This window comes from Cibotium barometz, chromosome 19, assembly GCF_041138505.1.
Source record: "Cibotium barometz isolate CiBa-2024 chromosome 19, ASM4113850v1, whole genome shotgun sequence".
NCBI lineage: Eukaryota > Viridiplantae > Streptophyta > Polypodiopsida > Cyatheales > Cibotiaceae > Cibotium > Cibotium barometz.
This window is the reverse complement of record NC_141064.1, coordinates 33,126,816-33,150,498: the sequence shown is the minus strand read 5'-3', so window position 1 is coordinate 33,150,498 and position 23,683 is coordinate 33,126,816. Positions and strand designations below refer to the sequence as shown.

The window sequence follows — 23,683 nt, the reverse complement described above, 5'->3', positions numbered from 1 at the left end:
ATGGGAGGATCCTCAGCCTGTGTGTACTAGATTCTTCAAGTACATCAACTAGATGAAAAGAGAATAATCCAAGAATTCCAATGGCAGATAGCTATCGGTATCAAAGGATCTTTACATGGAGATTTGTCTTGTCCAAATAAAACCAATAAAATAGTAGAATCCAAATACTATGAACAGAAAATTAAACCCTTGCATCATGTATAGACAAAACATAAGATAATAATCAAGAGACACGATATTGGTTGCAATCTCCTTCTCCCCTTGATGTGTGTGGCTCCCCCTCCCACACGCAGTATCCCAGTGAGAAAATATCCACCGCACGGTCATCCTCCTTGATACACAAACAATTTATGGCATGCCTAACTAAACAGTCCTTTGCCATCATAATTGCATCGTGATCCTAAATCTCAATGTAAATATAGTTCATTGGCATCATGAGGGATTCTTTGATGCGAGAAAAGTTAGTGTATTCTTATCCTTGTCTAAACAAAACCACCACACCAAAGAAAAGCTCATTCACTATAATCAAGGACCTCAACTCTGTATAGCAATCAAAGAGTCAATGCCCATAATTAGCATCTCATTCCAAGCCTCCTTTGTTGCTAAAGCCTTCTCCAATGCGGCAATGTGTTGATACCGAACAAAGGCAACAATAACAAACTGAGTTGGCAAGATGCTTATGTGGCTTCTCCTCCATTATGTGGCCTCTTCTTCATATGATGTGGCATGTACATGTAGGACTAAGACCATGTTACCATAGCTCAATTGCTTGATAAATGCTCTCCAAGTTTGGTGAAACACCAAGCCTAATAGGTAGCATTTGTTTTAGACTTTGGCCGCGCGAACAAAGAGAAAAACTTTGATCCTCCAGGGGGACGTCCGACCGTCCCCTGCCGTCCCTCTGTCCCGACTCGGCGTCCCTCCGTTCCAACGGTCCGTCCCTTCCGTCCCTGTGACTATGACAGCCAGCAATTTGCAGCAAACCAAGCAAGAAAAGTGAAGATCAGCAGTTTCCAGACGTGCTGGAGAAGTAGTAGAAGCCAGATGCGCGCACAGAAGAGCTGGCTGTACAGTTTAGGAGGGTATAAGATCATGATTTCTGCCACGTGTGCACGCCAAGCTTCTCCGTGTCCACAGTTCCGCTTCAGCTATATCTGGTAACCCATGTGCCCACGCATGCATCGGCAGCCCAGTTCGAGGCGCCCTTGGCCAGTATGTGCCCTCATTTCATAAATTGGCCAATACGTGCCCTCATTTCATAAATTTGCCTGCCTTGCTCATGAAAGGTTCATAATTCATAATATTGTGTGTGCCTTCCATTAACATAGTGTGTACTTGTAACTAAAAACATTAGATATAAAGGCTTAAACAAATAAACAAGGTTGTGTGTGCACACTGCTTTTATTATTTATTATTTATTATTATTTGTGTAAGAGGCCACTAATGCGTTGGCACACACAACCAAGTTCCACAGGGCGGATCACCCTTTCCAAATATTACCATTTTTCAGGCAGTGGGCAAGTTGTTGGAACAAGCTCCACAAGTGACTCGCTGGGTCAGATGGAGGGAATATGCACAATTGTTAGTCACCATGAATGCGGTGGAGACAATCTTCTAGGATGAACCAGTCCATGTCCCAGGTCTAAAGCGACTGAGCTTTTTGAGACACCAACTTGCACGCTGATGTTACCGAGTGATTTGACATAGACAAGGTGGAGAAGCACAGGCCGAACCCCTGATAACCCTCGAGGCGTGGGTGTGGTGGCCCTCATACCCATCTGCATGAATCCACACCAAGCATGTGTAACCAGGGACAAGGTGTTCCCAAGTTTTGAACCCAAGCTCTCTTAATTGCGAATCCTAAGCTCAAATCGCTAGGCTAACGCCATCTAGGGGACTGTGTGCGCACTTTACCACTTGCAAGACAGTAGATAAGCTTCTTTTTTCTTTTCTTTTTGGGAAGGGGGGGGGGGGGCAGCACACTAGTAGCGGGGACTCTCCAGTTCTCGTGTTGTACTTTGGCATAAGTTTCTTGACCACAACTGGTTTTTGTTAAGTTTGGGAGATATCCTCAACCTTCCATTGGTATATAAATCATATTTCATTATTTTATGCGTCCATCCATAGGACGTCCGAGTCCGAGTCCGAGTCCGAGTTCCAAATCCAAATCTCAAGTTCAAGTTCCAAATCCAAATCCAAATCCAAGTGAACTCACTACTCAATCTTCAGGAATCAGGAAAATCCTCAAGAAGCTGGGCAGCGGCAAGCAGGCTGAGCAGTGGCGGTCGGGCTGAGCTGAGCGGAGGTGGCACGAGGAGGTGAAGCTGGAGATGAGGTAGATGATGAGGATGATGATCTCCACAACTTCATGTTCTTGATGTCAAGAGAGAGTGTCTTTTAAACTTTTTATACTCGGGGAGGGCCCCGCTTTTTACCCAAAAGCTCTAACCAAGCTTTGCTTTTGTCTTTTGTTTTTTATTTTAATAATAATAAAATATTGCTCATCTTTGCCAAAGTTCTTGATTTATGATTTTCTTAACTTTAGGGCCTTACTTTTTGGCCCTGGAGTTCCTTTTTGGAAAAGCAGCTTTTGGCTTTTTGATCCGGCTCAGTCTTCTCTTTCCAATGGTATCCTTGACTCGTGGTCAACTCAGTTTGACTTTTTTGCTTTTCCTTGCTTTTGACCAAAACTGGTGCTTTTTCCTGTGCCAACTTCATGAACCCTGTTTACATGCTTTCATCAATCTGTCCATGTGTCCAGGCATGAGTCCCAATATGTGAAAAAGAGCTCGGAGGGGCAAATGGTTACATCCCTCCCTCTTATATTGCAATTGTCCTCAATTGTTGACTACAAGTGTTCCAAGCACATCCATATGTTCCATGTATATCCATGTGTTCCAAGTACATCAAGTACATCCATATGTTTCAAATATTTCCCAGTACTAGCCCCGTCAGGTGAGCTTGTGCATCTGGTCTTTCTCCATATCTGTGGTGTGATTTGCTCATCTGGCAACATCTCTATGCCTTATCTTTGACCAATGTCTTTGTTTGTTCTTGATGGTACTTCTTTAGGACCAGTCACGTGTTAGGATATAATAAATGCATACTTACCTTCTGCAAAAACTAGACAGAAGCTAGTCAACAAACAAGTATGATGCATCATTCGCATCTATTGGGTACTCCAGGTACTGGCGAGGTAGTCTAGAGCCCAGTGGACTATCAAATCCAAGCATTGTCCACACACCAAAAACAGCACACAAAGCCAAAGAAATTCAAACATACATCAGTATGCAATGCACTAGTAATGATCATCCTGTTCATGGATTGTCCTGTCTGGTTTCATCGGAAACCGTGTTGACCTATCTGGCTCTCGAGAGAAACCGCTTCTCTCTATCGCTCAAGGCCATCTGGTCACTAGAACCACCCGAGAGTTCGCTCAAGGCTATCTGGTCACTAGGACCGCCGCCCGAGAGTTCATCAATAGTCATCTGGGCCATCTGGTCGCATTGATCGCCCGACTATGAAATCCAATACAGTCATCGGGGCCATCTGGTCGCAATGACCGCTCGATTGTGAAGTCCAAGATATCTTGTCAAATCCCCACGGATCCCCTCGTGATCGATCTTGGTTCGAAACTCGAATCCTGCAAACAAACGAACAAATAAACAAGCAAGCAAACAAGGGGGTGCAGGCTTGACTCACCTCCCAACCATGACAGCCGTGAGCGAGCCCACAGTCTTGACCGAGCCACCAGCTGAGCTAGGGATAAACTAACGGGCGGGCACCCAAGTATGGATGGACGGGTGCCCAAGTGTGGACGCCCGATGACCGGCCAAGAGCCTATAAAAGGGTGGCCAAGGTAAGTTATTGGGATATAGAGAGTCTCGCGAGTTTGTGAGAGCTCTATGGTCTTGGAGCCTGGATCTAGTGCAGACGTGCACCTGCTTTATGCAGCCGAGGCCGGCAGCAGTCTCGAGGCCCCGAGGGCAGCTTCGTGGCGGTATGGGACGTCGCGAGGAGGAGATTAGTCGGTACGTCATCCTAGTTAGCTCAGCTCGTGGCTCGGTGGGGACAGCCAAGACTGTGGGCTTGCCCACGGCTGTCATGGTTGGGAGGTGAGTCAGGCCTGCACCCCCTTGCTTGTTGGTTTGTTCGTTTGTTTGCAGGATTCGAGTTTCGAACCAAGATCGATCACGAGGAGATCCGTGGGGATTTGACAGTGGTATCAGAGCATATCTCGTGAACGAGCAAGTCGGTAGGTAGAGAAGAAGAGGTCGAAGAAAGGTATGTGTTAAAAAGCTTGCTGTTTTTTCTGTGCATACTGCAGATTTCAGAATAGTATGTGTTTTTCTTCATCAAAGAAACCCATGTTGATGGGAGATGGTAGTTTAGTAGGGTCGTTGCTTTGCATGAAGAAGAGGCGTGAATCGGTTGTGCAGTCGCATGTACTGTAGAGAGAGAAAAAAGAGAAAAAAAAGCACATTTGCTTTTGATGAACGCGTAAGAGAGAGAGAGAGAGAGAGCGAGAGTACAAGGTTGACGTGTTGCTGGCGGGTGAGCTTACTGGTCGGAAAGGCCCTGCTGGCGGGCGCCTAGGCTTGCGTAGCCAGGCGGCCAAGCAGCCAGGCCCACGTAGGGGCCTAGGCCAGGCGGGCTGCTGCCCAGGCCAGGCCCATGTAGGCGCCTAGGCCAGGCGGGCTGTTGCCCAGGCCAGGCCAGGCCAGGCCAAGCAGGCGCCCAGGCCAAGCACGGCAGGAGCGCCCAGGCTACGCAGGCCGCCTAAGCACACTCAGGCGCTGGCAGTGAGGCATGCAACGGTCGCTGTCGACGACGTCAGCTAGTGGATGACGCCTGCAGAGCAGCTTGCCGACGGCGCTAATCTAGGGGGAAAGAAAAAAAGCAAGGAAAGCATGTTATTTTTTAAGCTTTCGTTTTTTTAAAAGTTTAATTTTTATCGATTAAAGAAACCCCCCCCCTCTCCAAGGTTTAAAAGTGTTTATTTTTTTTAGAACTTAGAATATATATATATATATATATATATATATATATATATATATATATATATTCAAGAAAAAAAACACAAAAGCAAAGAAAAAGCCAAGCATAGCTTTTGGGGGCTTTTAGTGATTTTTGGAAACCTTTATAAACCCCCTCAAGTGGGCTTCTTGCCACACATCTCTCAAGTTTTCAAGCTCTCAAGCTCTCAAGTTCGCTCGCACTTTCATTGTGCAAAGATCGAATTTTCTCTCCACGTACCCTCTTCACGATGTCGACCCAAGAATCAGAGTTGGAGCCCCTTGTGGAACGCGAAGGCTTGCCGGCTATACGGAAGGTACCGATGCCGATCTTTTTGACGATTTTGTGTCAAAATCAGATTTCCAAGAGTTCAAAGTAGCTCTCGAAGCTTCTTCGACGGAACGTCAGGCACAAATCGCAGCCCAGATGCAAGCTTTGCAGAACTCCATCGCTCTCTTGACCACTACCCTCTCTACTTTCTCGGGTATGGATACCTTGGCTTCAGCTTTAGGCCCCAACATTACTCCGGAACCGTTCGGGGGCGAGCAAAAGCAGCGCACCAAGGAGATCGTGGACACTTGGCTACATAAGTGGCAAGTTCACTTTCAGTTTCATCCATATGATGATGGAAAGAAGATCAAGTTAGCAGCAGGTTTCCTGTCCGGCAAAGCTTTGCTTTGGTGGAAGGAACTCAACCTTAAGCCAACGACCTGGGCACAATTCGAAGACGTTTTCAAGAAAGAATTCCTCAAGAAAGAGGATGATTACGATGTTGTTGCCCGGTTTTCAGCTTTGACCATGACCTCGCAGCACCTCACTTATGAGGTCTACCTCCAGAAGTTTCGTGACTTGCAGATGAAAGCTACAAAGATGGATCCCACTACTCTTTTGGGGTTTTTCGTAGCTGGTTTACCAAACTCGTACCGATTATAGGTTAAAAATAACAAATGTAAAACATCTATTGTTTTTATCTTTATTTTTATATTTTTAAAGGTTATTAACAAAGGCTATGTTTGAAACTACCAATTTTTTGAAGTTAATAAAAGCTACATTAAGGCTAAGGAGAGAGAGAGAGAGAGAGAGAGAGAGAGAGAGAGAGAGAGAGAGAGTCTTTTATTACTCTGTAAATATATACACTTTTGCATTATAAAGCATGATACATATTGAAAACTTTTTTACAAGATCTTATGATGGGGACTGTGAGTGACACTAGACAGAAGAGAGAGTGACCGACCACTCAACAATGAGATCAAAATGCACCAATGCCGATTCTCTTTCAATGAGGGCATAATGCTGCAAAACTCTACTCATGCAAGCTCTAGCTGCAAATAGGCTCTTGCTTATGACATATCATTTAAGAGGGAATCCAAGTGTTATAATCATCATCATGAAATGATGTTGCACAGCTCATCCCCCCCAAGTATCCATTGAGTCAATATGTCAGCTTCTTCGTAGTTAGATCCGTTCACAGCATTGCCCAAGTCTTTCCCTATGTCTTGGTATTCATTCAGAGCAGATTCCATTTCGGACAATCTTCAAGTCCTTTGTCGCACATAAACGGGTTTACTTTATAAAAGAATCTTCCTTGATGACAAGAAAAGTCACAAAATTTTCATTTAATCTGTTCCAATACAATCCTAGTAATCCTCATCTAAGACTTTCATAGGTCACAACATGGCCCTCATGGTACAAGACGGCTCCAATGCAACTTCTCTTGACAAACTTCCTGGCAGAATGTCAATTTCATGATCTTCTGATCCATCTGGCTTCTTGCTTTAGCTTGTCGGGACAATTTGCAGCTATATGTCACTTGTTTCTACATTGGAAACACTTCCCTTCTTTGGCATATTCCTCACGTTGCTTGTAGCTTGAGAGACAATCTTCTTCGAAAGAGTGGAGGTTTGTCTCCACTCCCATCCTTCTCTTGTTGAGACTCGGCTCTTGATGGGGATTGGTCTTTAAACTTCTTCCTTTGAGATGGATCCCGATTGTTGTTCTTTGTCTTGTTGTCCATCCAAGGCATGTACAAGGCCTCGGCTTGCAAAGCTTTGTCTTGAGCTTCTTCCAACGTTTTCGGTCCAACCATATAAATTGCTTGCAGAAGCTTACGTTGCAATCCATTCTCAAACTTACTGTCATGTGCACAGTGCGTATCTACCGTGTGCTATACGCATGCAAGACTAGTTTCGAGGCTTGGGGAAGCTTGGAACTAGGCAGGTTGATTGACGAGCTGAGTTAGGGATATACTAACGGGCGGGCACCCAAGTATGGACGGGCGGGCGGCCAAGTGTGGACGCCCGATGACCGGCCAAGAGCCTATAAAAGGGTGGCCAAGGTTAGTTATTGTAGGATAGAGAGTCTCGCGAGTTTGTGAGAGCTCTATGGTCTTGGAGCCTGGATCTAGTGCAGACGTGCACTTGCTTTGTGCAGCCGAGGCCGGCAGCAATCTCGAGGCCCGCGAGGGCAGCTTCGTGGCGGTATGGGACGTCGCGAGGAGGAGATTGGTCGGTACGTCAACCTAGTTAGCTCAGCTCGTGGCTCGGTGGGGACAGCCAAGACTGTGGGCTTGCCCACGGCTGTCATGGTTGGGAGGTGAGTCAGGCCTGCACCCCCTTGCTTGTTTGTTGTTCGTTTGTTTGCAGGATTCGAGTTTCGAACCAAGATCGATCACGAGGGAAGATCGGTGGGGATTTGACAGTGGTATCAGAGCATACCTCGTGAACTAGCAAGTCGGTAGGTAGAGAAGAAGAGGTCGAAGAACGGTATGTGTTAAAAAAGCTTGCTGTTTTTTCTGTGCATACTGCAGTTTTCAGTTTTGTATGTGTTTTTCCTTCATCAAAGAACCCCATGTTGATGGGAGATGGTAGGTTGAATAGGGTTGATTTCTTTTGCAAAGAAGAGGCCTTGTGTGCAGTCGCATATCTTGCAGGAAGAGAAAACAGAAAAAAAAGAAAAAAAGCATGATGCTTTTCGTGGCTTTTTGGCGCATGAGAGAGAGAGCGAGCGGAGAACTGCTTGATTCGTTTGCTGGCGGGTGTACGTTTGGCCGCAAGAGGCCCTGTTGACAGGCGCCTAAGGCCGTGTAGGCGGGCAGCCAAGCGCCTAGGCTTACATAGCCAGGCCTTAGCGCAGGCGGCCCAGGCCAGGCAGGCCAATCACGCCAGCGCTCACGCCAGGCAGGCCAGCGCCTAGACCAGCCCAGGCCGGCGCTCTGGCCACGATACCTGGTCTATACAGGCGCAGGCTGGCGCAAGAAAGCTCATGCGACGGCAGCTAGCACGCCGGCGGTCGAATCCGCGGGGGGGGGGGGGGGGGGGGGGGGGGGGGGAGAAAAAAAAAAACAAGAAAAGCTACGTTTTTTTTTAGCTTTCGTTTTAAAAAAAAAACAATTTAAAACTTTCAAAGTTTTAAAAGATTCCTCCCAGTTTTCAAGGGTTTCAAAGGTTTCAAGATGTTTTTTTTTTAGAAAAGCGAATATATATATCCATATATATATATATATATATATTAAAATATATATATATATATATATATATATATATATATATATATATTTATTCACCCAAAAAAAAAACACAAAAGCTAAAGCAAAAGCTAAGCCTTGCTTTTCGAGATTTTTTTTTTGGCTTTTGGGAAACCTTTATAAACCCCCTCACGTGGGCTTCTTGCCACACATCTCTCGAGTTCTCAAGTTCTCCAGTTTTCAAGCTCTCAAGCTCTCGAGTTCGTTCGCACTTTTGTTGTGCAAAGACCAAATTTTCTCTCCACGTACCCTCTTCACGATGTCGACCCAAGAATCAGAGTTGGAGCCCCTCGTGGAACGCGAAGGCTTGCCGGCTATAGAAGGCACTGATGTCGATCTTTTTGACGAGTTTGTGTCAAAATCAGATTTCCAAGAGTTCAAAGTAGCTCTCGAAGCTTCTTCGGCGGAACGGCAGACACAAATCGCAGCCCAAATGCAGGCTTTGCAGAACTCCATCGCTCTATTAACCACTAGCCTCTCTACTTTTTCGGGAATGGATACCTTGGCTTCTGCTTTAGGCCCCAATATTACTCCGGAACCGTTTGGGGGCGAGCAAAAGCAGCGAACCAAGGAGATCGTGGACACTTGGCTACATAAGTGGCAAGTTCACTTTCAGTTTCATCCATATGATGATGGAAAGAAGATACAGTTAGCAGCAGGTTTCCTGTCCGGCAAAGCTTTGCTTTGGTGGAAGGAACTGAACCCAAAGCCAACGACTTGGGCACAATTTGAAGATATTTCTAAGAAAGAATTCCTCAAGAAAGAGGATGATTATGATGTTGTTGCCCGGTTTTCAGCTTTGACCATGACCTCGCAGCACCTCACTTATGAGGTCTACCTCCAGAAATTTCGTGACTTGCAGATGAAGGCTACAAAGATGGATCCCACTACTCTGTTAGGGTTTTTCGTAGCTGGTTTACCAGACTCGTACCGATTACAGGTTAAAAATAACAAATGTAAAACTTTGGACGAGGCCATTCATTCAGCTCGTATCTATGATGATACGATGGTCTCTTCCAAGTCGAAACCCATTACCGAGCAGGGGAACAAGCAGAAAAGAAAGTTCTCCGCACCTATGGCTAACACGACTGAAGGCAAGTCTTCGGACCAACCTTCGAAGAATACAAGTTCGACACCAGCGAAGAAGAAACGACTCCTTAGGGCTTTGAAGCTCAAGAAGGAAGGACGTTGTTTTATCTGCGAAGAAAAAGGACACATGCGTAACGAGTGCCCAAAGAAAAAGGGTACCAAGTCAAACGCAGGACCCAAGCCAAAGGCAGCTAACCAGTTGTCTTTGACAGGTACGTCAATTACTGTACTTTCTCGCCCTAGTACTTGTTCTGATTGTCTGTTCAATTCTAAAGTATTTGGCATGCATGATCTTCTCCGAGTTTATGGAGAAGTGAATGGCCATAAAATTCACATTCTGTTAGACCCTGGCAATTCGCATAACTTTGTTAACTACAAACTTGTGCAGAAATTGAGACTTGATACGACACTCAGCGACCATACCTATGAGGTACGTCTACCTGCGGGCAGACAAGTTTGGGACCGCAAGGTCGAGATGCTTCCAATCCAGATTCAGGACTACAAAGATACTCTGGAATGCTATGTTATGCATTTGGAAAATGTAGACTTGTTATTAGGGATTGAGTGGTTTAAGACTCTTGACGTCCAGATAGATTGGTCTAGTCATATTTTTTCTTTTCAGCATAGGAACACCAAGTATAGTATCTTAGGTGATTGTATTCATCCCTCTCAGGGACCTCTTGTAAATACAATTGATTTTGGAAATATAATGAATTCTTCTTTGTACACCGCTTTCCATTGTGTCTTGATCCCACTTTCTTCTTTTCTCATCCCTTCGTTGGATGTGAATGAATTAAGTGTGTTTGAAAGCAAAGAATTACAGAAGATACTTGATTCGTTTCAAGATGTATTTCCTAAGGAATTGCCATCGGGTTTACCACCTGAACGGGCAGTAGATCATCGTATTGACTTGATCCCTGGTGCTTATCCTGTGAGTATTCCACCTTAGGATGAGCCAAGCTGAGGAAGATGAGTTGGCTAAACAACTCGCAGATCATTTGAGGATGGGCCAGATCCGTCCAAGTAAATCACCTTGGGGTGCACCTGTGTTGCTTAGGAGAAAGAAGGACAATACTTGGAGAATGTGTATAGATTACAAAAGATTGAACAAGCTGACAATTAAGAACCGTTATCCTCTCCCTAGATCAGATGACCTAATTGACCGGTTAGCAGGAGCGAAATATTTCACGAAGATAGATTTGCGTACTGGCTACCACCAGATACGTATTCATGAAAGGCATGTCGAAAGAACCGCCTTTCGGACTAGGTATGGCCATTACGAGTTTCTCGTATTACCTTTTGGGTTAACCAATGCTCCAGCCACTTTCCAGCAAATGATGAACGATCTTTTTCGTGAACATTTAGGGAAATTTGTGGTGGTGTTCCTGGATGATATTTTGATTTATAGTCGTACTCTTGAGGATCATGTCAGACACCTCACGATTGTCTTATCTATTTTAAGACAGAATCGACTATATGCTAAATTGAGTAAATGTGAGTTCTTTATGACCGACATCATTTACTTGGGACACAAGATCACTAGAGATGGATTGAGCATTGACTATGACCGAGTTCAGAAGGTTTTTGAACTTGCCTATACCGCGAACAATGAAATAACTTCGTTCTTTTCTCGGTTTTGTAGTTTTTCTTAGGAAATCTGTACGGGAGTACTCTCAGCTCACACTACCGATGACCGACTTATTGAAAGGTCGTGGACGTAAGTCCAATCAGCCTATCACTTGTAATAACGATTTGGATATGGCCTTCAGACTTTTGAAAGATAAAGTCAAGGAAGCACCTATCTTAGCATTGCCTGATCCTAGTCGGCCTTATGTTCTTGAAACTGATGCAAGTGACTATGCTATCGGGGCTGCTTTATTTCAAGATGGTAGACCGGTTGCTTTTGAAAGTAAAAAGCTAGACGACACTCAATCTCGTTGGCCAACCCTTGAGAAGGAGCTTTATGCTGTGATTCATGCTCTCAAGGTTTGGAGACATTATTTTTATGGCTCCAAGTTTGTGGTATTGACTGATCATCAGTCAATCAAGTATGTGTGTGATGCGGATGATTTGAGAGGCAGGAAAGCTCGTTGGGCAGAGTTAATGCAAGATTTTGATTTTGAGATCCGTTATCGAAAAGGGTCCATGAATAATATTGCAGATGCGCTTAGTCGGATTAGAGAGGTGAATACTTTGTCGTTCACCGAGATTTCTACTGACTTATTTCAGTCATTGAGAGGGCTTTGCAGGACTTATAGTTATTTTGGTCCATTTTGGCAGAAGATCCAGGACGGGAGCTCATTGATTGACCAAGACTCGGTGACTGTGCAGTCTACCATTCAGGCTGCAGGAGGCCAGTGGATGATTCGGAATGGTTTACTATTCCGTAATGACAAAATTTGTGTACCACAGATCCCGGACATTAGGACCAAGATTCTGAGGGAGTGTCATGACGCCCCTTCTGCTGGACACCCTGGGGTACACAGGACGCTATCATTAGTGAAACACACTTTTTATTGGCCGAAGATGAAAGGGTATGTAGAAGATTATGTTCTCAAGTGTCAGATTTGTCAGGCAAATAAAGCTGAACGCTTTAGACAGGCTGGGTTGTTGCATCCTTTGCAAATCCCAGGTAATAAATGGGAAAGTATTTCCATGGATTTTATTACCGGATTGCCAAGAACACATCAAAGGCCACGATTCTATTTGGGTTGTGGTAGATCGCTTGACAAAGATGGCTAGATTTTTACCGACCCGGAAGACTATTACAGCTACGCAATTAGCTCGACAGTTTATCGAGCAATTGTTTAGACTGTACGGGTTACCGCAGGACATAGTCAGTGATAGGGACTCTAAGTTTACGAGTGATTTTTGGAAACTTGTTTTTGAGAAGTTGGAAACAACTTTGAATTTGAGTTCCTCAGATCATCCTCAATCCGATGGCCAGACTGAAAGAGTGAATCAGATTTTGGAGGATATGCTTCGAGCATATGTATCCAAAAGACAGAGTTCATGGGAGGATTATCTTCCTATGTTAGAATTTGCATACAACAGTACTAAGCATACGAGTACAGGGTTTAGTCCTTTCATGCTTATGTATGGTTTTCAACCAAGATCACCTGTTACAGTAGGATTCTCAAGACTTCAGCATGATGCAGCACGTAATTTTTTGCAAGATATGCAGGAAATGTTACAAGTTGCAAAGGAATGTATTAGAAGTGCTCAAGACCGAGACAGGTTTTATTCTAATAGACATCGTTCACCTAGAGAGTTCTCTGAAGGAACGATGGTGTATTTGCGAGTTCCGAAAGATTCCGAGACTTTACGGACAGGTAGATCTCCGAAATTATCCCCTAGATACTGTGGACCATTTCGTGTTACACGACGGATTGGTTCAGTTGCATATGAATTGGATTTGCCTTCTCATGTGAAAGTTCATCCTGTATTTCATGTCAGTAGACTTAAGGAAGTACTGGGTGGAGCAGATCAGTTAGTTACTCCTCAAGAAATTATAGATGTCCAGGACATGACATTTGTTCCGCACGAACTTGAAAAGATTCTTGGCTTTCGTGAACGAAAATTGTGTCATACGCTTATCACGGAATACAAGATCAAGTGGAAGGATCGTGTTGGGGAGGACGCTACATGGGAGACACTGACTTCTCTTCGGAGAGATTACCCTGGCTTTTTAGTGAGCTCAGGAGTGAGCTCTTAGAGGAAGGGGAGTATGTTATGTGCACAGTGCGTATCTACCGTGTGCTATACGCATGCAAGACTAGTTTCGAGGCTTGGGGAAGCTTGGAACTAGGAAGGCTGATTGACGAGCTGAGTTAGGGATATACTAACGGGCGGGCACCCAAGTATGGATGGGCGGGTGGCCAAGTGTGGACGCCCGATGACGGGCCAAGAGCCTATAAAAGGGTGGCCAAGGTTAGTTATTGTAGGATAGAGAGTCTCGCGAGTTTGTGAGAGCTCTATGGTCTTGGAGCCTGGATCTAGTGCAGACGTGCACTTGCTTTGTGCAGCCGAGACCGGCAGCAATCTTGAGGCCCGCGAGGGCAGCTTCGTGGCGGTATGGGACGTCGCGAGGAGGAGATTGGTCGGTACGTCAACCTAGTTAGCTCAGCTCGTGGCTCGGTGGGGACAGCCAAGACTGTGGGCTTGCCCACGGCTGTCATGGTTGGGAGGTGAGTCAGGCCTGCAGCCCCTTGCTTGTTTGTTGTTCGTTTGTTTGCAGGATTCGAGTTTCGAACCAAGATCGATCACGAGGGAAGATCGGTGGGGATTTGACACTTACACATCTCCATTAGTGGTGGAATGGGAGTATATGAAGTAAACTTAAAAGAAATTGTTGAAGAATTGTTAAGGTAAGATGCCACATTCTCACCAACTTTGTGCTTTACCTCATCCCATTCCATTTGCACATCTGCTTCAAAGTTTGCGGGTAGGAACTTCTTGTTGAACATAGTCTTGAAGTCGGTCCATGTCTTCGGCTTGGTCCCTTCCTGTATCACTTTAAGCCACCAATTCAAGGTGGCATATCCTTCAAATGCATACAAACCATTCGAAGCTTTGACTTTTCAAATTAGTCGTCTCCTCCAAAAGCGGCATTAAACTGTTTAACAAAAGATAATGCTTTTTGTGTATCCTGCTTTTTCTGAAAAGCATCAAACTTGACGCTCTTCTCTCTCAATTTGAAGTCCATCTTGCTGGTTGATGAAGTCTCATTTGCCTTCCTTTCCTTCACCTGTTCTAAAGAAATTGCATATGAGAGAGTGGGCCTAGGGATAGCCTCCCTGTTTCCTCCACGAGAAATAGACCGGGTGGCTCTAGATCCTTCTACAATGGTGACTCCTTTGGTCCGAAGATAGGCTTTAGCAGCTTCATCTCCTTCGGCTTCGGTGGCTCGATCCTTGATGAAATCTTCAAACATCCGAGTCCTTCTTTGGTTCTGTTCCTTGTTGGCTCTCCAAGCTAGGAATTCTTAATCTTGGAGAAACTGTCTAAACTACTGAAAATCTCGGTACTCTGTCGACGTCATAGCTGCTGTCTCAAATTCAAATCCAAGTGAACTCAATACCCAATCTTTAGGAAAATCCTCAAGAAGCTTCTCGAAAAGCAAACACCAAGGTGGCAACATTGGTGGCGGTGGGCGGCTCTGCACCGGCGGCGGCGGCAGATCAAAGCGGCGGCGGCCGGCGGGTCTAAGCGGCGGCAACACGAGGAGGTGGGTAGATGATGAGGATGATGATCTCCATAACTTTGTCCTTGATGCCAAGAGAGAGTGCCTTTTTTGAGGGCCAAATAGTTACACAGGTACCATAGTAGTCAGGTACGATACTGTACGATACGATACTGTACGGGAAAATACGGTATGATATAAATGTTTTTCTTTATCGTATGATAAAATACGATGTTAAAAAAAAAAACTTATAAACTTAGGTATTTCCTGTTGAGATATCGAGCTCAACTAGTGCTACGACGGACATTGATCACCCGCCTGGGTGATAGCTTCCGCATCTACACCACTGGCATGGTTGGTGAGATTATGGGTGATATGCGGCCAGTGGGATGACAGGTGTGTGACAGCCATTTTGGATTACTAGAGACTGGCATAGTTTAGCATTATCGACCGACCCTTGTATGTTGTAGTAGTTGAGTACTAACCTATATAATGTATACCCTTATCTTTATGTTATATTGGTTGAGTAGAGAAGAAGAAGATAGAAGAAAATTCAGCTATCCATCTCTCTCTTGTGTCTTGCTCTCTCGTGTGTGTGTGTGTTTGCTTGCTAGGGTTTGAAGCTCTCCCTCTCCCCCACATTCTCTTTATGGTATTAGAGCTTGGTTCGTGTGAGAGCTAAGGAGGCAAGTAAGAGGCAAGAATAAGCAAAGAAGGAAGCAGTACTACACGAATAAGAGCACCATCATCTCTTTTCCCTTCTTGGTTTAGGTACAACACCCTCTCAGTAGCTCTGGGAGCTACACATCTCCGATTGAGGAGCTATCACACGGGAGCGGAGCTACAGGGCAGATATACTATCCTAATGGACAAAAAATTTTCAGCCAGATTCACGTTTCGGGCGCATTACGAGCCTCGTTTCGTCATTACAAGGTATTTTCGACAGTTTTCTAGAAGTTCTGGTAGAGAACTGTTTCTGCTCGAAATCTGGTTATTGCAGTGCAGCAGTGCATTTTGGAAGTGCAAAATGTATTGTTATACTGGGTGTATGTACATGTACTCTGGTCACATTTGGTGACACATAGGTTGTGCTGAAGTATTGTTGTTGCAGCAGTTATAAGAGATACTGCTGTATTACAGGTTGCATACAGAAGTTGTCTGTTTGCAGGTTATTTGAGTGCTGCAGGAAAACATGTGTGACGGAATTAATCACATTGTTAGTGAGAAGCTGGATAGGAATAACTTCCATGCCTGGAAGTTCAGAATGACCAATTTTCTAATGGGTAAAGGATTTTGGGATTATGTAGAAGGAGACAATGAGGAGCCTACAGAGTTATCTGAGGAGAATGCCACTCTTGCAGATATAAAGGCATTCAAGGATTGGAATCAAGGTGCAAGAAAAGTTATGTACTGGCTTCCAATTAGTGTCACAGACACTATGATAGGACACATACAGGATGCAAACACTCCAGCAGTTGCATGGCAGAATCTGGTTCAGATGTTTCAGACTAACACAAAGGCAAGGAAGTTGCAGTAGCAAGAGTTGCGTACTGTGGAAAAGAAAAGCATGTCCATCAATGAATATGCCTTAAAGATCAAGGGCATTGTTGAATCCCTTGGGTCTATCAATGTATCAATGGAGGATGATGATTTAGTGAGTGTCTGTCTGAATGGGCTTGGCAAAGAGTATAATCCATTCAAGACCTCCATTGTAGTTAGGGAGAATATTCCCAACTTTCGGGACTTGATATCTATGCTGATCATAGAAGAAAAGGCATTAGGTGAGGATTCTCCTTTACAATGGCATTCCGTCTGTGATTACTCGTGGTGTAAGGAGAACCAAGGCTGTTTTGAGGACACCTGGCAATGATCCAGGTGTACGCAGGTCTATGAGGGTTATCCTATTGACAGGTTGAGATATGATGGATATACAGCCCATCATTATGTTTACATGGTAAAAGCAATACAGGAGGTTGAGCCCGCTTGCTTTGAGTAGGCAATTGGAAATAAGAAATGGGAAGATGCCATGGATGAGGAGATGACAGCATTGGATGCAAATGCAACATGGGAGTTAGTGTCTTTGCCTAAGGAAAAGAAGGCAATTGGATGTAAGTGGATGTATAAAGTCAAGCACAATGCTGATGGTTCAGTGAGCAGGTACAAGGCAAGATTGGTTGCCAAGGGCTATGCGCAGACTTATGGCATAGACTATGAGGAGACATTCAGCCCAGTTGCAAGAATGGCAATCGTGAGAGCTGTCATTGCTATGGTTGCAGCGAAGGGTTGATCTTTACATCAAATGGATGTAAAGAATGCTTTCTTGCATGGTGATTTGCAAGAAGAAGTGTACATGAATGATGACGCAGCCACCAGGTTATGAGAGTGATGCACATCCAGATTTTGTGTGCAAGTTACACAAAGCCTTGTATGGTTTGAGCATGGTCAAATAAGATCGGGGAGTATCTTGTTACCATTGGATTTCAGATATCCAATGCAAATTTTTCACTATATGTGAGAAAGACAGACAGAGGGATCATGTTATTAGTCATCTATGTGGATGATTTGATTATCACTGGTGATAGTGATGTAGACATACATGATATCAGGATGCTTTTGAAGCAGAAGTTTGAGATGAAGGATTTGGGTGAGCTGCGGTATTTCTTGGACATAGAGGTGGTGAGATCACCTCATGGCATTTCGCTATTGCAGAGGCAGTATGGCTTGGACATGTTACAAAACAAAACAAACAAGCTGTAAGCCTATTTCAGTGCCATTGGAGGAGAACACAAAGCTTTCTGCAGATACAGGTGAGCTTTTGGAGGACGACCCCACTACATACAAGCGCATAGTGGGTAGTTTGATTTACATGACCTTTACAAGGCAAGACTTGAGCTATGTTGTTGGACTTATGAGTCATTTTATGCAGGTCCCTAGGAAGCCACACTTGGATGCGGCTAGACGGATCCTTAGTACATAAAGTCCACAGTTGACTACGGACTTTTCTATGAGGCTGGTACAAAGATACAGTTGCATGGGTACACAGATGCTGATTGGGCTAGTAGTATTGCAGATAGGAATTCTACCAGTGGTTTTATGTTCTCATTTGGGAGTGCTGTTGTGAGTTGGAGCAATAAGAAGCAGCCAACAGTTGCCTTGTCGAGTATAGAGGCAGAGTACAGGGGTGCTGCTATGGCAGCTTGTGAGGTAGCTTGGTTTGAGAAGCTATTTGGTGACATGGGAGAGTCCGTGGATAGGGCAGTTGTCATATATTGTGACAACATGAGTAGCATACAGTTGGCCAGTAACCTAGTATATCATGCTAGAACGAAGCACATTGAGGTGCATTATCACTTCGTGAGGGAGAAGGTTCTAGCAGGAGATGTAGATCTGGTATATGTCAGCACAGAGAATCAGGTGGCTAACATGTTCACAAAGGCATTGGGCACAGAGAAGCTCCACAGGTTTAGGAGCTTACTTGGAGTGCAGTGTGTGGAGTTGAGCTCGAGGGGGAGTGTTGAGATATCGAGCTCAACTAGTGCTACGACGGACATTGATGACTCGCCTGGGTGATAGCTTCTGCATCTACACCACTAGCATGGTTGGTGAGATTATGGGTGATATGTGGCCAATGGAATGACAGGCTGTGTGAGCCATTTTGGATTACTAGAGACTGGCATAGTTATAGCGCCAGCTCATTTAGTCGGGTTCACATTATGGACTGACCCTTGTATGTTGTAGTAGTTGAGTACTAACCCATAGGGCTGAAGCGGTCGACTGACTGAAGCCGATAAAAAGGACTCCTTAGGCCATCAACCCGCAACCCTCTTATCTTTATGTTATGTTGGTTGAGTATAGAAGAAGAAGATAGAAGAAAATTCAGCTATCTCTCTCTCTCTTGTGTGTGTGTGTTTGCTTGCTAGGGTTTGAAGCTCTCCCTCTTCCCCACATTCTCTTTATTTCCAATTTTGAGATATGGAGTATTTGAAAAAGCAAGGAAGCATCATGGTACAGAGGAAAAGCTCAAACAGCCATAGACGAGCAAAAACAAGACCATTACTCTCCAAAAAAGAGAAAAGAAAAAAAAATATCATTTTTGGAAAATTTTGATTTTCTCAAAAAAGTCCGTACGAGTCCGTACGGTATCGTACCATACGGTATTCCATATGATATGCCGTTGTACGTTGTACGAAAACAACTATGATAGGCACTACAGTACACGGTGAACTTTTGGGACTTTTCTCAAATCCATGCAATTCAATGCAAATTGAAACCAAATCTATATACAACTTTTGGGGCTTTCCTTAGGATTCTTTCTTCCTCGTCGTCATCTACTCCATTCATCAAATTGAATCCTTTTGCATGCACAATGGTCATGTATAGTTTGCTTGACAAGCGTTTTTCTTTGGATTGAAATTTTGTTCAGTCAAGATTTCGAGTGGCTTTGCTCGAACCATGCTATCCACAAGGGGTGTCCTACGATAAGCTTGATATCAAAAACTGATTTCTTCTCTCAAAATTCAACAACTTCAGCTGTAAGAGCTTCTTCAAGTTCTTTTTACCTACTCTACATACGTGTGCTTGACCAGTAAGGTCTTCTATGTGTCGTCCTGGCACACACATGCTTGTGTATGGATGCCAGTGGAGCATAGGTGCTTGTGGCAAGACATTGGGGATTGGGGAGTGAGGTTTTACGTGACAAAAGTTGTGGAATCAACCTTGACTTTGACAAAACCTGTTTGCAAAATGTTTTTATTAATGTCATTGGAAATCTAGCATGTGATGCCCATGAATCTTGTATCTATCCTTGGTAATACAATCAAATTAATCAAATTACAAGGGAGGCTCTGATACCAATGTTATTGCCCCAAAAAGAGTTGAGCAGAATCTTGACACACACTTAAACTAATAGTACTATTAATCAAGATGAAATGGCACAAAACCAAATAAGATAGCAATGCTGAAATTTAAATGACACCACAATAGGGCTGGAAAGGGCCGACTAGGATCTTCCTCCTTTGTGTGTGGAAGACGGTCCTATCTTGCAGACACTAAGTGTTAGTGCTTTCAAGCATCATGGCAAGCCATATAGGTAGTGGACTGAATGTATATTCAAGAAGGCAAGCTTGGGAGAATAGGTTGTCAAAGATGTACACCATGGAACCCTTGCAAGTGATGAACACTATTGGGCTTGCAAAAGGCCAGTTGGGTGGAGTGAAGAATTTTGCCTATAAATAGCCAGGGTTGGCCTCTAATTAGCATTCAAAGTTGGATATGCAAGTTGCAGCCCTAGATAAGCAATAGCAGCCTTGGCACAAGTTTCAGCCATGTACTCCTCTGGAGCAGTAAGTGGAGTCGGTATAATGCATTACTTGCATAATGCACATCATTTAGGGGGTGTGGATCTAGTCCATGGTTGAATCATTGTTCTCATTAATGCAGCTATATATTCAGTAGATAAAACGAATCGCTCTTTTATTTGTGTGTATACTCAGTTTGTCTGTTACTTAGTGTTAATTGCAGCACATAATCAGGATTCAGCATGCTTCCGCTTGACATGCTACATTGATATTAGAGCTTAGGTATATCTTGTAGGCGAGAGCTTGGAGTGGTTGACACATCCACAAGGAACAGTGGTATTGCTTAGGAGCAGTGTCCAGGGGGTTAGTTCATAGCTTAGGAGTCATGCCGGTAGCTTAGGTTGCAACGGATGTACTACAGCAGCATCCACAGTTGAAATCAGATCGTGAAGATATGCTGCAGTGCCTATAGTTTGTTCTTAGTGAGGGAGATGTTTCCTCCATTTTGTCAATTTGGACAGACAGAGATATGGAACCTGGAACTACATGCTACAGTGACAGATCAAATGCTGGTTTACACATGCTTAGGCTGCCCAAAACTGCTCCTAAACTGTAGGATTATGTCCACGTGCCGCCAAATTAGTTCGTGAACCTGACATTATAAATCCATGCAGTTCAGTTCACAACCGGGCACACAAAAAACTGGTGCCCCACCTGCCTGTAAAGCTGTGCACGTGCATGCCTGTGAAAGGCCCCTAATGCAAGCTTTTGGGCCTTTCTTTTGCAAAAAACTGGTGCCCCACCTGCCTGTACAAAAGCTGTGTCTGTGAATGTCTGTGAAAGGCCCCTAATGCAAGCTTTTGGGCCTTTATTTTGCACAAAGATTTTTATTATATTTTACTGCTCTTGCAGGTTGTGGGCGCTGTGGGGTTCATGAATCATAGGCTGCAAATCCCAGAGAACGTGGATCCACTATGGGCTGCTTTGATGAAGGAGTGCTGGAACAGGTAACTGTCAGGTTTGAAGTGGCATGTGCATGCCCCATTTTGATTTTAGTATTTTTGGAAATTGGTTACTTGTTTAAATCATGGGCTAGAACTCAAATTTTTTTTTTGTTCTCATTCTTTTTTTTTTTTTTTGGTTTAAATTAGTGATCCAAGACTTCGTCCAAGCTTCCAAGAGATTACAAATGGGTTGAAGGACATAGAGAAGCAGACAAACAGCACCCAAAAAACCTATGAAGGGAAGGTCAAATGATAGAATTATTATCTTGAAGCAAATCCTTGTAATTTGCCTCCCTTAATTTGAGTGCATGCTTGCCTTTGAGTCTGTTCCATAAAGACTATTCTTTGGCTGATCCATATGCAGAGTTTTAGCTCTTCAATATGTGCTTTTGCATTCAGGACATCTCATAGGTTTCTTTACTATCTCCATCATTAGACTTCTTCCAATACGGTTTCATGTTCAGAGGCTGTCTTGTAGATTTTCAATTTATTCTATCCTACGTTACCCTTCTCTTCTTAGGATCTATACGAAGTTGTAATCTCAGGTTTCAATAAAAGGTTTTATCATGAAGAGACGGATATATACATATACATATACATATACATATACCTATACCTATACTATGCCTATGCCTATGCCTATGCCTATGCCTATGCCTATACTATGCCTATGCCTATGCCTATACGTCTACCGCTACCTCTACCTATATCTAGTGTAACATGACTACTATGCGGAAGTGTGCTTAATGATGATTAACGCAAAGCAATAAAGACTAATGCTAATCACATGCTCATGACATAGAGAAGTAGAGAGAAGGAGAAGAGAAAGAAAGAAAAAGAAAGAAAGATATATTAAGCGTCTACTAAAGACTCAATGGGCCTATGAGACCAAAGTGATACAATAATGTCCATGGCATATCTCATCATGGAATGGAAAATAAAACAAAAAGAAAACATAAACATAGCTATCTCACTGGGGTGATACAAAACTGTCCATGGAAACTCATCATGGAATACTAGAAACATGAGAGCAGCATCAGCTCTGAGTAGATGGTATACCACTCTCCAAAATATCAAGCATGGGGCTAATGAGTATGGCCGAGAGGTCTCCCTCAGCTATGCCACGTGGAAAGGTAGCTCGATGGCATAGTTGAGAGAGACTCTTTACCTAACCTACTTCTATATATTACTGAATGAATGAGTAATTACAATGATTGTCATAGATCCAATGTAGATCTAGACTATGAATGCTATGAATGAACTTATGCTTACTTTTCTTCACTGTGCGTTAATGGAAAACGCTGATTTGGAGATGTACTTGGCTGATCCAAAGGGCCACCAAATTGGCTCCAAACTGCCCATACATTTCCTCTAACTTTGCCCTTAAGGCGGCTGTAAGGAATAATCATGTCTACGTGGCACCAGTGCACGTGACATTCCCTCCTGCTAAACTTGGAGTTGGGGTGCACATGATGTGCCTTTGCTCCATGCTATCGATTCAACTACGGAATGGATCTCCCATATGGTGTCTCCACCACTATCTTCTTGGGAACTGCGGGCAATTGAAGTTGCCCCTTTGCCTTTGGAAGCGCTATTGGCATGGTAGACTCCATGAACACCTCAGTAAATGAAGTACTTATCTTCTCCTCCTCGTCAATGGATTCGGAGATAATTATGGGAACCTCGCGAATTGTCACCTCCTTGATGGCTATGATGATATGAGGAACTTGCATGGAATCTGGAATTGTTTGTTGCTCTACATGCTCGAACAACTATACCTCTTGGTTGACCTCGACTTGCAGATCCGACACGGTTTCTAGTGCCTCTTTTGTATCCCTTTGTCCTTGGTCTTCTATTGTGGTACTCTTGTCCTCTTCCTTGGTCTTTACCACACTTTCTTCCACTGGAGTACTTTGACTCATAATGGTGAAAAGCTTCTTTATTTCTTTCCAATACTATTTTTCACGTCTTTCGTCGTCTTTTCTTCTCTGCCTTGCTTCTTCTTTACGTTGTTCCCTTTGGCGATCTTCGTCTTAACATTCTTGTTGGTAAATCTTTTCCCTTTCCTGGGATTGCCGTTCAAACATTGCCCAATTAGCTTCACTTTGCCTTTTCATCAAAGTGAAAATATCCTGTATGGTTGCCATTGAAAAACGCTTGTTGTTTTTTTTCTATAATCAGTCCCGAAACCCTAAACCTAAGCTTCTACATGCATCCTAGACACCCTAGAACCATGATAGACTGAAATCTAGACTTTCTAGAACTATACTATGCTGACAATGAGATCATGGATTACCTAGATCAGTGGTGCCTGGGCCTCTTCCTACTAGAGCTTCATCGCCATAGAGACTCACTGATTAGGGAGTCGAGATCCCATGGGAGACATCCACCTTGGCTCCAGGCAACCATCACTCAGTTCTTCCGACCACGAGACGACGCCCCACCAGCCATGGATGACATACCCACAGCCTCATCGAGCCACACATTCTCGAGTGCCGGACCCCCTACTAGACTCCACTCTGGGGTGTCTCTAGACCGGGCCTCGGCACTACAGCGAGCCCAACACCCCAGA

General features: G+C 44.0%; 2 protein-coding genes across 11 annotated transcripts in view; both read left to right on the top strand.

Moving 5' to 3' along the window:
- LOC147628482 (uncharacterized) overlaps positions 1–21,682 on the top strand; it is a 69,707-nt gene extending 48,025 nt beyond the window's left edge. For all 10 annotated transcript variants that reach the window (XR_015268118.1, XR_015268119.1, XR_015268117.1 and 7 more), the window contains 2 exons: positions 21,020–21,114; positions 21,259–21,682. Coding sequence is in view for 4 of the 10 variants with exons in the window: in XM_086813639.1 (XP_086669765.1) it covers positions 21,020–21,114; positions 21,259–21,364 (201 nt within the window). In the remaining 6 variants the exon portion in view is untranslated. The remainder of the gene's footprint in view (positions 1–21,019; positions 21,115–21,258) is intronic.
- LOC147628483 (uncharacterized) lies at positions 5,293–9,605 on the top strand. Its single transcript, XM_086813645.1, has 2 exons — positions 5,293–5,909; positions 9,439–9,605. The coding sequence occupies exons 1-2, from the start codon at positions 5,443–5,445 to the stop codon at positions 9,482–9,484; spliced, it is 513 nt and encodes a 170-aa protein (XP_086669771.1). The 5' UTR covers positions 5,293–5,442; the 3' UTR covers positions 9,485–9,605.
- Positions 21,683–23,683: the final 2,001 nt, after the last annotated feature.

Bases quoted from the DNA above. Each gene is read 5' to 3' on its own strand.
- LOC147628483 (XM_086813645.1), top strand. From the start codon at position 5,443: ATGCAAGCTTTGCAGAACTCCATCGCTCTCTTGACCACTACCCTCTCT. The intron at 5,910-9,438 runs GTTTTTCGTAGC...CTACTCTGTTAG, and splicing joins GATCCCACTACTCTTTTGGG to GGTTTTTCGTAGCTGGTTTA.